The sequence below is a fragment of the Eucyclogobius newberryi genome, unplaced genomic scaffold (genome assembly GCF_026437365.1).
Source record: "Eucyclogobius newberryi isolate DKJ021-1_F unplaced genomic scaffold, fEucNew1.0.hap1 SCAF_19, whole genome shotgun sequence".
Classification (NCBI taxonomy): domain Eukaryota; kingdom Metazoa; phylum Chordata; class Actinopteri; order Gobiiformes; family Gobiidae; genus Eucyclogobius; species Eucyclogobius newberryi.
The window spans coordinates 23549353-23564650 of NW_027315823.1; the positions used below are offsets into that span (position 1 = coordinate 23549353).

Genomic DNA, 15298 nt, shown 5'->3' on the forward strand with positions numbered 1-15298 from the left:
GCAAAGTATGCACAGGGATGAGTTACTGACAAGCATTGTGATTGCACTTAGATTTGCAATAGTAGGATTCCATTCAGAGTGCTCCTAAAGCTTCTAAAACAGGTGATTTTACCACAAAAGTTGTTGGGCAACATAATAAGAGCAGTGCAGTAATTAAAGACATTAGGCCAGAAAAAATGTGTGTGTTTCCGGCAACATTTTTTTAAATATATTTTAAAATCCTTGCACAGGTTTTGCAGACAGTTTTCTTTTCTCAGAAGTGAGCGCTTCACATTGGTGTGGCCGTATTGGTAATCGGATAATGAATAAAATAGTTCTCTACATCTGTACTAGTCCAACCGTAGGAAAAGTGCCAGTAAATATGCGATAAAATGGTTTTCATTATTTTGAAATCCAGGTCGGTCGGGTTTACCGGAAACACAATTTTTTTCTTCTTGGCCATAGCGATATGAACATTTTAAATTAAAAAGGCAACATTACATTTCAGATTATTTCTTTTAGTCCAACAATTTAAAATTGTTTTGTTGTTTGTGTTGCACCGAATCACCAGGACAAGTTCCTATGTCCTAATTTTGTTTATCGACAAATGGCAATAAACACCTATTCTGATTCTGATTCTGAAAATCCATTAAAGTCTTAATTAATCCATCAATTTTAAAAAAAAGAGTCTTTGTGACTTGTAATCACCAGCTCTAGTATTTTGGTTTATATTCCTATGCCATGCAGTACAACTAGGACAATCAAGGGCAGAAAGTATGGTTTTAGAAGACACCCTTTGGCGCTCAATCAGAAACTAGACCTCCCTAATTCACATTGTCAAGGCAACACTCTCTTTTGACAACTGCCAGGGCAACTGTGTCAATCTTGTTCACTTATTTTTCTCCAACACAGAGACAGAATAACAAACACTTTTAGTCTAAAATGTAACACATAGAAAAGAGACAAAGACACAAAACTAATGGTGTTGAGGATTAGAATGGCTTAGAGCATTAAGGGTTTCATAGTCAGAGCCCGGGGGCTGCTATGACATTTCATGATGCAGAGCTTATACGTTTGTTTGCATTGGGTACACCCACAATAATTACCATTCTTCTAACAACTTCATAAGGCAATAATATTTCACTTATATCTTTAAAATGGATTCAAGATTGTAAGTCACATTCACATAAAAAGCAATCCTGGGAAAATGCAGGTGAACAGGAAATGTCTAAAGCAGTGGCTTCTTCATACAGACAGATTTAAAAAGAAATTAGCCCTTGGGATGCAAAGGCCCAACATGCCATGTAAGACACATGCATGCCCTGCACTGATGAAAACAAAATCCCCATTTCATTTAAGCAAATCTTTTAAAGAAGAAAACAATAAAGCCCAATGACAAATGCTTCAGTGTTGCTGGACAACAGTACCGTTGTTGATACTTACAGTAAATCTCCAGAAAATTTCAAACAAAGCTATACCTTTTCTTTTCTAAGCCTATAATAACATAACTAATTGCAGAGGCAGGAAAGGGATAAGGGTTTTATAGAGTACAGAGTAAAGCACTATTCTTCTGTAGCAAGCTATTGTAAAAGAAAACACTCAAAATTAAGACAATAATATGTTCAAATACCTTGCAGTTTGAAAGCTTGAGACCAAATTGTCTAATAAACGGTTGTTCCTCAAGTCCTGTTCTATTGTTTCCTGAAACATATAAAATGTCAGTATGTGCAATATATTGATGTGTTCAATTTATTTATAAACTTTGTCATATTCACCATGTTGCAAACTGGACACAGCAGTTTGTATGAAAGAAATTTCCTGATGCACAGTGAACAAACTATAAGAAGATACAAAATTAAGGCATGTTTTACTGACAAATTAAAAATAAGCTATGTATATTTGCATTACTTACAGTTGTGAGAACATTTTGTCATCATTGTAATATTTAGAAAGTCAAAGCAAATGGGACATTGCAGCATAGTCTCAATATCCTGGTAAAACAAAAAAATAACTAGTTAGGCAAGCTCAATGCAGCGTATTTGCTTATAAAATAATGCTTTGGGTCAAGATACTACATGAGCATAAACTATAGACACTATTATATTTGACTTACTCCACCACACACATGACATTAGGGGTTGTGAATCTGATGTTATGATCTAGTTTCACGTTAACCCAGTAGCTTACATAAAGCATTGCACCATCTGACTTCTATCGTATACACAATAATAAAAGTAACATTAGATATGTAAAATACACGACACCGCCCCGGCGGTCTCATTTTAAAGTTACGCGATTCGTGCAATATTCATAACCTCGTAAACATTACTTGCATGCATAACAAAACATTATTATTACGTTATTATCCTAATGACCCTTGCTTGTGATGATAGACATAAGCCCATGACATAACGCAAACGTCAACGTGAGCATGCTACTTAGCTTATAAATTATAAATACACATTTGCTCCGGCCGTGGGTTATTGGATTTTCTCCAAAATACACATGCTCAGTAGAATAGTAAAACGCATGTTAACTTAAGAGTCAGCTGTCGTCGAAATGTTCGCGTTACAACAATAGTTAGCGTTAACCAAGGCATAACATTAACATACAATAACATTGACACTCATGATGTTAGCATGAAGACAAAAAAAAGCGTAATACAAATGCCGATACTTACTTTGAGAGGTGCCAAACATGGTGACAAGTCAGTTTCAACATGAAGCGACATGTCTGCCAACGATCAGTTTGATCAGAAACTGTATGTATAAAGAAAAGGAATAGTTAGGAAAAGTTAATTTATCGCGCTAAAACGAATTCGGATGTATCCGGTTCTTCGTCATGACGTCATTTCCGCCAAAAGTAAGTGGGTTTGATTCGTTAATTTTAATAGATCCATGATTCAATTATTTTATTAAATATTTTCTTCTTTATGTGTGACCCATCGAACCTACCGGGAAAATATTCAGTAATATGCCCTAACAACAGTTTTAATTACTTCATGTTTGTGGAGTGATGCATTACTTGATCTAATTTCTTTCGACATCTTTTACACGTTAAAAGTGTGTAGTTGCCTAAGGTCACTCTAAGTGTAGAAATGTCCTCAAACCTTATTATTTCTAATAGGCTTAGTTAGCTCAATAATAAGTTGCAAAATGTAATACAATTGTAGAGTATGCATTTTTTCCTCATTAAATGCGAGTGAGATGTGCATGGTGTCTTGTTAATTGAGTCCAATACACTGCTGTGAATCCAATGAGGAAGCTACAGGCATACTTCGAGCTTTTATAGCCATTAAAAACGTACTGTTTTCAGATTTTGCATGAACTATGAATTATTGTGTCAAGGAACATGTCATTATTTGAGGTACTTTCAGTTCAATATATAGTAAGGTAAAATATTTGTATACCGAGAACAGAAATGACAACCAACCACAATGTATACAGCAAAAACTACAAATAAATATTAAGAAAAATGTGCTTGATAAATTCAGTTGAACCTTGGCAATACAAAACTATTGCAACTTTTATAGAGATGTGCAAAATAGTCTCTGTTCTATAAAATAAAATATAGGCTGCAAAAATCACTGGTGCAGAGTATTTTTTCTTGGTGGTTGTGATATTTTCTTGTTATCTTTACAAATATTCATTTTTTACAACATCTTCCCCGACAACCCTCCTCTAATTAAAGAAATTTAGCAGCAATGCACTGTTGTGCTCATTTTCATTCATGTTTGCGCTAGTTGTGCATGAGAAGAGTGATATGCCCCCAGGTTTACATACCATTGGATTCAGCTATAATGCTAGTTTTCCAGCAAGATGGGCAACATTTTGAAGTGTTTTGACAGTTTGTAATGACTGTTGTTAATTAAAATGTTCTTGTGAATAAAAAAGCTGCAAAGTGATATGGAAACATATGGCCAGTGTCACGCTTCAGGCCTGCCTATTTGTGCCCTGCTGTTCAAGTTCAACTGAGTAGAAGAATCAAGGAACACACTCTTGTATATAGAGGCAGTGCACGGGGTAATTTATGTCAGAATGCCATATGATATACCTGTTTCACCGTTTCATTTCTATACTGCTATTACACTGCTAAAGCCTATGTATATATAGTCATTCAGCCAACTCATTCAATTACGCCCCATTTTTTCTTTCTGATACTGGTCACTACAGTGCCAGACGGTCTGATATCATGTGCCAGCGAGATAATAATGTGCATTTCCGGTCTTTTGTGTTGTTTGGCATTTAGCTGTGTCTCTGACCCGGTTGTTTCCTTTTGTGCCCATTGTCTACATTACACAGATGTAAACAAGGGTAGATATCAAGGTCAATCCATCTGGATGTGAACAGTACGTCCCGTGTGCTCAGATATCCCTTAAGGATGTGATATGTGTAAGAAACTGGAAAAAGAGAGTGGATTTTAAATACCTGTAGTTGGACAACGTCAAACAATGGTGGGTCACAGCATGTTCTAAAAACTGGTTTCAGGAGGCACCAGGCTTGTGTGGTCTGATCAAACTGACTCGCTCCTGCCGCAAAGATTCTCCACAAACCTGACCCGGCCTAGATGAGATAAGATAACATACCTTTATTTGTCCCACAATGGGAAAATTCCAATGTTGCAACACAGAGAAGATACAGAAGTATAATAATAAAAAACAAATAACTGGTAAAAAAAAACACTCTAGTAGAAAAAAAACTCCTCCTATATATATTATTCCACAATATGGCATAAATCCTATCTATGGAGAATGTTTCAAAGTATAATTTGTATTTTCTGTTTCCATTGAATCATGCAGATAATGTGTCACCTCAAGAAAGTTACACGGTGTTGCTTTAAATTTATTATTATTTTGTTTTTGTTTTTTTATACAGGGACAAAAAACTAAATGAGACAAATTATTTTTTTCTTGAGTACCCTTTTGAATACAAAACACATAAATCAAACAGTAACAGAATAGCTTGTTAAAATCTAAAACAAAAACAAAATAAATATGACAGATCAGTGAATACATGATCTGATATTCAACATACAAATTAAATAATCAGGCAAAATACCAATGAGAACAAGAAAGTGACACAATAGATTCAAATATATTGAAGGAAACCGATTCTCAGCATTATTAGCAGATATTGTCATTTCATTATTGTTAATTATTTCAAATAATTCCAATGAACTAGAAGAATGTGGGCAGAGATAGGGGGTAGGTGAAAGCAGGACTTTTCTGAGCACTTGAGCCTTTTGCATGGAATCAAAATACAACTTTGCATAACAACATAATATGCAGTGGGTATATGTAATGTGTGTGGATGTACATGTATGTGTTTACATTTCAAAGAAGAAAGTGTATATATTAATTTTCATATTATTTTATTGATATTTTTCTTAAGTATTATTACAATTTCCAGCATAATATGTGTTTGAGTTTAGTGGAATAAGTAAACCATGAACATTTTTAAGACTGCTGTTTTTCAAAAGGTCTGTGCTTAACCGACGACAGATGGCTCTTCAAATTACTAATGGTATTTCTGGAGGTTCACTCTGGCAATAATGATATGCCTGTTAGCAAAGTGACATGACACACTGACTCCCAGCCAAACGATCCGTTACAGCAGTGCGTGAATCCTGCTACCCTCTCAATCACCATTTTGGAAGTAAAACCTTGTCAGATGTTCCTTCAGGTGCTTTTATAAGTCTGTGTTCAGGGATTATCTTGAGAACATGTACATTTAGTATATGTTATTTTATTCATGGAAACATTCATGTGGGGGACCACACCAGTTGCTTGTCAAGGTTTATTTTTTGTATAATTTATTCATACATGTATTCACAAATCTTAACAAAGCATAATATAACAAGACTAACAAAACAGAAAACAACATAGAATAAAAACTGAAAAGTAAATCATAAACTCTTGAGGTGTAAAACACACTATTGTTTAACATTATAGCGCACTGTTACAGGATTATTTGCTATTATTGTAACTGAATAAACTTGAATTGATCCTATGTGATAGGAATACATTACTGACCTCTTGTGGTTGAAGTTAATTACACCTGCTTAGATTATCCTCAAAATGAATTTTGGAGATAAACAGAACAATTTCATAATAATGCAATAAACCACATAATTAACGTGCACTGTATTGTTCTTGTACGAGATAAAATGTTTTTAAATTCATGAAAGAATCTATCACAGATTACAAACGACATTAACACTATTTTAATTATGTTAATTATAAAAATAAAATCTGTCTTGTTTTTCAAGCGCCTCAAATCTGTTAGCGTCTGCAAATGAACGTCAAGAAAGGGAAACACCCGGGCATCCTTATCATCCAAATCAGATTTCCTCTGCTTAACTTGTATGTAACAAACAAAGACAGATTATCTATTGTTTTGCACTTGCTGAGGTTTATATTAGATAGCAAAAATGAAAGCATGTCTTGAGGCAAAGTTCTATTATTGCATCATTCCTCTGTGTTTTTACATAACCTGTCTTTCTTCTGGAACCGAATCTCTGTGACGCACATGTTCTCAGCACAGGGAGTTTCGCGGGGCACAGTGCAGAGGAGCCTTGGCCATGTTCAGAGATGAATTTTAAGTTGCACAGATGATCCCAGAAGCACCGGTCTTTCAGATGTGTGTGCTTTGTTTTTGCTTCGCGGATATATCTGGTGAGTTCTCTTTTATTTCTCACAGATATGGACATAATGAGGCCCCGAGCAAGCAAGCTATCCACTGTGTGTACCCCCGGGCTCAGAGGAGAGGACCTGTCTTTCCCGTCTATGAGCCTCACCTTACAGCCACAGCAGATTTGGTTTCCCCCCCCAACGTCACTATAAACCGTAAAAGCCTTGGCCATAACAAAGCTTCTGTTGCTCAGGTCATCAGTGCATGATTCATTTTTTATGTCTCGCATCAAATCGAGGGCAAGAAAAGCAAAGGCAACAAAGAGCAGAGCCGCATTATTTTTGACAGTTCGGTGGTGATGGAATTCACGCCAAAAAATATTCACGGTACGACCTGCTATCAGAAACGAGCTGGTCTCAATGCACAGCTGTTGTTTCCAGAAGCCTGGCATCAACATGCTTGCAAAACTCAAAATTTGTTCCAATATTTTCCACTGTGATTGGAGTTAGTTCAAAGTAAAAATCTCAAACAGTTCCAGACTGACATTTTGATTGGTTTGTTTATTGACCAATTACACACACTCACTACACTTAATTAACACACTTAATTTAAATAATCAAACCATGTCAAGTAACTTTAAAAAAAGCTCTTATAAGCCCTTTAGAAAAGAAAAAAGAACAAAAGAAATAAGCTTGAGTGCATGTTCTATTGCAATTTTGATCTTAATAAATTAATAACTGACTCTCTGAAGGGCCATGATCATTTTTCATGGGAAACCTTCATGAAACATATATATATTCAACTACATTGTACTGCAGTATCACGCTGGCACCTCATTAAATTAAACTTTTCTCTAAAACATAAATTAAATGAAGGAGCTCTGCGGGGGAGTGGAAAAGAAAGGAAAAGGATTACTCCAGGACAGATGTGGCAAAGAGGCTCAGTCTTCTGCTGTGAATCCAAATACACTTTTCAGCAACAGAGGGTTTTGCTCTATACAAGCACACAAAGTAATTATTGTCAGCCACAAAGTAATATTTGCTAGAAATGCTACTTCACGGCACCTCAGCCCAGACAGCCAACACAACACCAGAGCTGAATTTTAAAAGATCCATGTGGCAGGTGTCTTTTTCAGTGAGATAAAAACTCAGGACAAAGTCATGTCAAGTCAAGTACATTTTATTTGTAGAGCACGTTTCATGCACACAGACAACTCAAAGTGCTTTACATATAAGAATTTAAGATAAATTAATACATACTACACACATTTATTAATAAATTAGACATAGGCAATGCAACAAATATGAGTTTTTAATTTAGACTTAAGAATAATGGCCTCATTGCAAAACATAGGTCTTCTAGAAGGGAGTTCTCAGTGAATAAAGTCACTGAGGCGCAAAATGTTTCTTGTGATAAAAGATCGACCTGCTAATCATTTTAATATGGTTATTAAAATTCAAGTTACAGTCTAGAGCCGACCTGGGCAAACTACGGCCCGTTTGTCTGCATAATCCGGCCCGCCAAACATGTCAAGTAACATTAACTGTCTAACATCTGTCTGCACTTGTATCCTTAATAAAGATGACTTTTAAATAATAGATTCAATAGCCTATTTGACAGAAAAGTTTTATTTTTATATATTTATATATATATATATATATATATATATATATATATATAAAATAGTATAGTATAGTATAATTTTATTTTTCACACCAATGATGGCGGGCCGGCCCTCCGCTACTTGCCTGGTTTCGAATATGGCCCTCGGAGGAAAATAATTACCCATCCCTGGTCTAGAGTGACCCCAAGACTCTTCACTTTGTCATTGCATGTGAAGGACAGAGGATTGAGCTTTTCACAAAGAGTTCTTCTCTCCTCCTGATGTCTGCACAATGGAGTGACAGACTTTTATCTACTGCTGGAACATCTGGGGCACACAGAAGAGGTTGTGCTCATGTCATGACATCACTGCAACAATAGTATAGAGTTAGATATTTAGCTGAATGTGGAGGTGGAATATCTGATTGCAGATGAATTCACCTTATTTATGGTTAATATCTCATTTCCGGGCCTATCCACTTGAAACAAAAGTTCACTGGTGTGTGAAAGTGTCTGAATGGGTGAGTGGTTCATTGATGAGCTTTAAGTGCCTTGAAGGTACAAAAGTGCTGTATAAATGTGATCATTTGAAATTTACAATAGCTTAAGAAAGTGATACTCCACCTATCTATCAATCAATTAATCAATCAATCAATCAAATTTTATCTGTAGAGCACAAGTCGTACACAAATGCAATTCCAAGTCCGTTACAACGTTAAAAACATAACACAGTACAGTTTAAATCACTTTAAATCAATAAAACACATTAAAATAGTACTTAGAATAGTAAAATAGTATTTATAATAGTGGGATTGTATTTTGAAAGGATTTAAACTTGAAATTTGTGTTGAACCTTTCTTTGTATTCCTCTTTGGTTTGGTTTCCATTAAGTTGTAGCAGCTTTAAGGATGGGTCAAATGTTAATGACAATTTTAATATAAATTGGTGAAAAGTGGAAAATGTTAATTGTCTGGCTGTTTAACTAGATGACTGTATTGCCTTGTATTAAAAAAAAAAAGCATTTTTCAGTTGAAACAATTACCGTGAAAGTGACTAGTTGCATTGAAAGGAAAATTGTCTCTCCAACTGAATTTGTTGCCGTAGTAATGATTGTTTTTCTCTTGGCCTGGCTCTTCCCACAACACGTCTGGTCCAATGGAGTTTAAATGAACCATCAATGAGCTGACTCACTTCTACAACAGTCTGCAAAACTATTGTTATGGTATCTTTTCATGTGCAGCTCGAAGATTTTTTACTTTTGTCATGTCCATCCATCCATCCATCCATTTTCTACCGCTTGTTCCCTTTCGGGGTCGCGGGTGACTGGAGCCTATCCCAGTGACTTCGGGCCTTAGGCGGGGTACACCCTGGACAGTGGCCAACTTGTCTACTTTTGTCATGTGTTTAAAAAAAAAGACGTGTACCAAGAAGGAGGAGCAGCCGGAATGATGAGAGATATCAAGTTCTGTGTTGCCTCTGATGTATAATGTTTCTTACTGTAATTTGCTTTTCTTTTTAGTTCGATATATAACTTATACCAACATTTATTTTTTCTTTTGATCAGCTCATTTTGTAGCATCTTTTACTAAAAACAATCTACTCCATATTAAATTGAAAACAGCATTCAAGATAATATACGTTCTTAAATATTTCCCACCTCTTCTTGTGTTTAGATTTGCAAAAAATACCCACATGGGGAAAATAAAATAAAGTCTGAAAAATGAAAGGTTTGTTTAGCATAATTTATTTTAATTAAGTAATAGGAAAAACATGCTGTAATTGCAGAATAAGTTCTAAATTCTAAAAAGGTTTTTGTACTATCCAAAAATGAGGTTATTTTAAAAGAATTTCACATTTTTCCTCAGTTGTAAACAGTGCACTGCTAGGAAAAGTATAAATGACGTAGAAATGCATGTGATTTTTATAATTGTCCTAAATAGCACTAAGGAGCACTGTTTACTTTTAACCTCCGAGGACCTGGCATCCACATGTGTGTACAACATATTTTCAGTTATCAAGACCACAATACTATTTTTTTTCTCTACAAAGTTCAGGCACTAACTTTGGAAATCATTATTCAATTGTGACTTTATTGTGTTCAATCAAAATGATTGAAACGGATGTTCTCATATGTGCACATCATTTAATGAAACTACATCATGCAAAAAGATTATTCTTTGTTTTTGCACACATCTGGTCCCAATCAGCCCAAAAAACAAAGAGAAATGAATAAAGCATGCCATGCAAAAGTTTGGGTCCTAGGAGGTTAATTGAAAAGTTTATATAGCTGAATTCATTGTAAGTGGGGGAGGGGGATGTTTGTATTGGAGGAGATGGATAAAGTTCTATTCTATTTGAAAGCTTAGCTTATGCTTATACATTTTCACATTTGACTCCAGACCTGTCCAAAGATACTCACTCTAGATTAAATCCTCTTCTCCACAGCTCAGAAAAGGAAAGAAGCAATTTCTTTGATATTCTCTTTTGTGCTTGTCTGTTTACGTCAGAGCCGGATCAGAGAAACCCTGCAATACATTCTTCTTCACACGTCTATATTTGTTTACAGAAATGTACGCTTCATGGAGATACAGTTACACAGCCTCCATACTCATGACTTGAATGGCTGTTCTGTGACTTTTCCACATGTTCTTTGATGGGGAGTGACCATGGATCTATAATATGACCCTGGTCAATGCATACGCAGAATGCATAATAAGCTTCAGTCACAGTCACAGCCAAAGCCCTGTGCATGGGCCAGCACATAGGAGTCACATTATAAGGCATATGCACTTGGTACGTCCCACAGACATCTCGGTACACAGTTTCACACAATGCAGTAAACATTCAGACAAGACAAGTGTACTTTATGTGCATAGTATTAATTAGACTGTTGCTTTGCAGATGGTTTTATTGAAGAAACAAAAACAGATGGATGTAGTGCTGATTTTTCAATTGTGGATTTATCACAGGTGAAAAGAAAAGTTGTTTAGTTGATGCAACCAATGATTATTTAATGAGCACAACACTCTCAAAAGTAATGACATGGACCTACAAGAAAAATGGATGCAATGCTCTGTGCTGTAGCCTTTTTTGGCTTTTAGTTTTGGTAACTTAATTTTCTCCATAATTAAAAGCTTGATTACACTTAGATATAATCAGCATTTAGGGGCATAATTTGTTTGTTGATTATCTAATTATTTGATGTGAGGGTTTTAACATATGTATTACAGTTTTACTCGTCATATGTTAAATTTGCATGGTTTACCTTGTTCTTTTATTGTTCTTTTGACTTCGTAAAGCATCTTTAAAGGTGCCATAACATGCTTTTTTTCACGTTTCGTAGTCTATCCTAAGTGTATAATTGATAATAATAATAAGGGTTGTGCAACACCCTTAACATAATAGTTAAGAAATATCACCCAGACCTTGGACCCCCTCACCAACCCGGAAATGCAGACGGCTTGGTTTGATTTTCGCTCCCACCCTTGCGAAGAGCGATCTGGCTCCCCCGCCCAACCCGTGACGTAGTCTCAGAGCGCGTGTGTGTGCCCCGCCCACCCGTGACGTAGTGTGTCCCCCACAGCTGTGTGCTGTAAGCGCTGCGCGACTGAGTAAGAAACGATAGAACTTCAGATCAACACTACTTTGAGACTAAATAAATCTGGTGTTTATTCTACAGCGTGCGCAGAACAGATATATCTATAGATCTATATATATATATATATAAAAGTCTTATGTCCATCGCGCTCTTATTTCCTGTTTTTTCGATATCGGATAGAACTTCTCTCCGTTTATTTTCCCGGTTGCTGCATCAATTGCCACATAAACCTTCACCATTGTGATAATAGTAAAGAGTGCGATATAATTAATGAAGTTTTGAGCCTCTTTGAGTAAATCGAAGCAGAAAAACTCCGGAATGGGCTTGTAGGGAGACAGCAGCGCGGAGCCGGGGGGAAGGGGGCGGGAGGCGGCAGGTGGGAGGGGAGGGGGGTGGAGAGGGGGGATGGTGACGCGTGCTTGCCCTTATGACGCGGTCTTGCACCCACCGCCCGTCAGTTTGGAGATTCGAGGAAAGGAGATAGTCTGTAATATAGCTAAACACTCCGGGAATCAATCAAAAAAACTGTTACGTTAGACATTCTGCAGCAGTCTATCGTTTTGTAGTCACCAATATGGTTCGGGGGAAAAAATACAGACAACCGTCGTCTCTTTGGTCTGAGGGAAAAAACAACACCACTGACCATTTTATTGCGCATGCTCATTACAACACAACAACACATTCACTGATCACGCAGGTAACACATGGCTTTGCTCCATCTGCAAGTATGCTCAACACTCCCACTCAAAGACATGTGTATAGTTCTCATATAGTGGTAAATAAAAACAAAAATATATAACCCCAAAATAAAACATTTGGCATACTGGCAAAGTTCTAAACACTTCAAAACAACTTTAAAATAAAACATTTGGTATATTAGCAATGTTCAACATTACTTCCCAAACAAATATCCCTTAAAACTCTCAAACTTAGCTTTTGTCAAAGGCTTGGTAAGGACATCAGCTACCATATTTGCAGTAGGGCAATATTCTATACATATTTTACCTTCTGCGTGTGCAGACCGTACAAAATGGTACTTTATGTCTATATGTTTGCTTCTCTGTCTGCAAACTGGGTTCTTTGATAAAGCTATCGCCCCCTGGTTGTCCTCAAATATCTTGACTGGTGTATGCTGGTTACAACTATCTATTCCTCCAAGTAGTTGTACAAGATACATACTTTCTTGAGTAGTGGCTGCTAGCGCCATATACTCAGCTTCGCATGTGGATAATGCCACCGTTTGCTGTTTTCTGCTCTTCCATGATATAACTGGACCATTCTCAGTTAAGCTGAAACAGTATCCAGTTGTGCTCCTCCTGTCATCCATATCGGCTGCCCAATCAGCATCACTATATCCCTCCAGCTGTAATGGGCTTTCCTCACATTTCTGGTAGTGTAGTTCTTGATCCATAGTACCCTTTAAGTACCCTTTAAGTACCTCAGTATGTGTTTCGCTGTAGCCCAATGCTGTTGCTATGGTTCTGCTAGGTATTGAGATAGTTTACTAACAGCCCAGCTCAGGTCAGGTCTTGTACATGCCATAATGTATATCAAGCTACCTACTATCCCTCTGTATCCTGTTGAATCAATAACTTCACCCTCACTGTCAAAGTTTAACTTTTGCTCACATGGGGTGGATCTCGGTTTGCATTCGGACATTCCAAATTTCGCTAATATCTTCTCTATGTGTCTCTTTTGGGTCATTTTGATTTCTCCATCACTCTGTCTGAAATCTATACCCAGGAAGTATTTAAGTGGACCCATATCCTTCATCTTAAATCTTCTCTTCAACATTTCCTTCACATCACTGAGTAAGGTGTTGTTACTCGCTGCTATGATTAAATCATCCACCCATACTAACAAAATCACTTTCTCATTCTCAGATTTTCTGCTGTAGACACAATGATCAGCATAATTTTGTACAAAACCGTTCTCTGTAAGGTGATCATGTAGTAACATATTCCAGTTACGCCCGGACTGTTTTAAACCATACAATGACTTGTTGAGTTTACACACTAAGTGTTCCCCTGTCTTTGATTTGATTTCAAAACCTTCCGGCTGTTCCATATATACCTCACAGTCCATTGGAGCGTGGAGGCAAGCAGTCTTCACATCCATTTGGTGTAAAATAAGATCCTCCTGTACAGCCACCTGCATTAATGCTCGTACAGAGGTCATGTTGGCTGTTGGTGAAAAAGTCTCTTTATAGTCAATTCCTTCCACTTGACCACACCCCTTTGCAACATATCTGGCTTTACAAGTCTCAGATCCATCTGGGCTCTCTTTCACTGCATATACCCAGCGACCTCCCACTGCTTGCTTGCCTCTTGGCAGTGGGGTCAGAGTGAAAGTTTCATTCTCTGTCAAAGAGTTCATCTCCTCTTTCATCGCATCAGCCCACATTTTTGACTTTTTAGAGTCCATTGCCTCTCTAAGTGTTTTAGGAACATCATAGAAATAATCTACATTCTCACTTTCGTCATTGTTACACTCAACTTTTCACTGGTACTCCTTAAAGTATTCTGGAGCCTTTCTCTGTCTTGTAGGGTATCTCCTTTCTCCCTCTTCTTTCTGAGTACTGTCTGTCTGGGTCGGACCTGTCTCAGCAGCCTCTTCAATACTGGACTCTTTACTCTCTTCAGGCTGTCTCTGACCCTGGTTGACTCTCTTGGTGGAGGTGTATTTACATAACTCTCAATGTCTTCCCCCATGTCACAATCTGTCTGGGTCTGGCTATCTGTGCCACCTTTGGTGATACATTTTACCAGCCTATGTTTTAGGACTTTTCCTGTCTCAGGATAATACACATTATATGCTGGACTATATTTGTCATAGCCTACAAGGATCCCCTTGTTGCATCTAGAGTCTAGCTTTTTCTTATCCTGCTTGTAAACATAGCATTCAGAGCCAAATATCTGCATGTTGAATAGGTTAGGTGTTTTTCCTGTAAAAATACGGTAAGGTGTCTGCTCTAGCCGCTTACTGTAGCACCTGTGGCGGATTTGGGCTGCTGTTTGAACAGCATATGTCCATAATTGCTTTGGGAGGTTACTCTCCAATAGCATGCATCGTGACATCTCAAATAAGGTTCTCCACCCTCTTTCGGCAGTCCCACTCTGATGAGGTGAGTAGGGTGCACTCTTCTCGTGCCTTATCCCATTACTCCTGAGTAGACGTTGAAACTCTTGTCCGGTAAACTCTGTGCCGTTATCTGACCTTATGCACTTTACCTTTCCATATGGGGCTACATCCACAATGAATTTTTCTGTAGCTTTTGTCATGTCACTTTTTGTTTTAATAAAGTATGGAAATATCATCCCACTGCAATCATCAGTAAATGCTATTGCATATCTGTACCCATCTTTATCTGCTGGTTCTATAGGACCGCATAGGTCTGTGTGTACAAGCTCTAACACAGCTGTAGCTTTAGAGTCTGCCTGTCGGTTTCTGCTTTGTGTGAATTTGCCCTGTGTGCATATTTCACATGTTT

The 15298-nt window shown here is 37.2% G+C and overlaps 1 protein-coding gene across 1 annotated transcript in view; it reads right to left on the bottom strand.

Moving 5' to 3' along the window:
• The window catches only part of rad18 (RAD18 E3 ubiquitin protein ligase), a 32248-nt gene extending 29431 nt beyond the window's left edge, over nucleotides 1-2817 (bottom strand). The window contains exons 1-4 of the mRNA XM_072452225.1: nucleotides 2660-2817; nucleotides 1892-1970; nucleotides 1755-1816; nucleotides 1610-1680 (exon numbers count right to left, since the gene is read on the bottom strand). Coding sequence (XP_072308326.1) covers nucleotides 1610-1680; nucleotides 1755-1816; nucleotides 1892-1970; nucleotides 2660-2710 — 263 coding nt within the window. The 5' untranslated portion in view covers nucleotides 2711-2817. The remainder of the gene's footprint in view (nucleotides 1-1609; nucleotides 1681-1754; nucleotides 1817-1891; nucleotides 1971-2659) is intronic.
• Between the last annotated feature and the right edge of the window lie 12481 nt (nucleotides 2818-15298).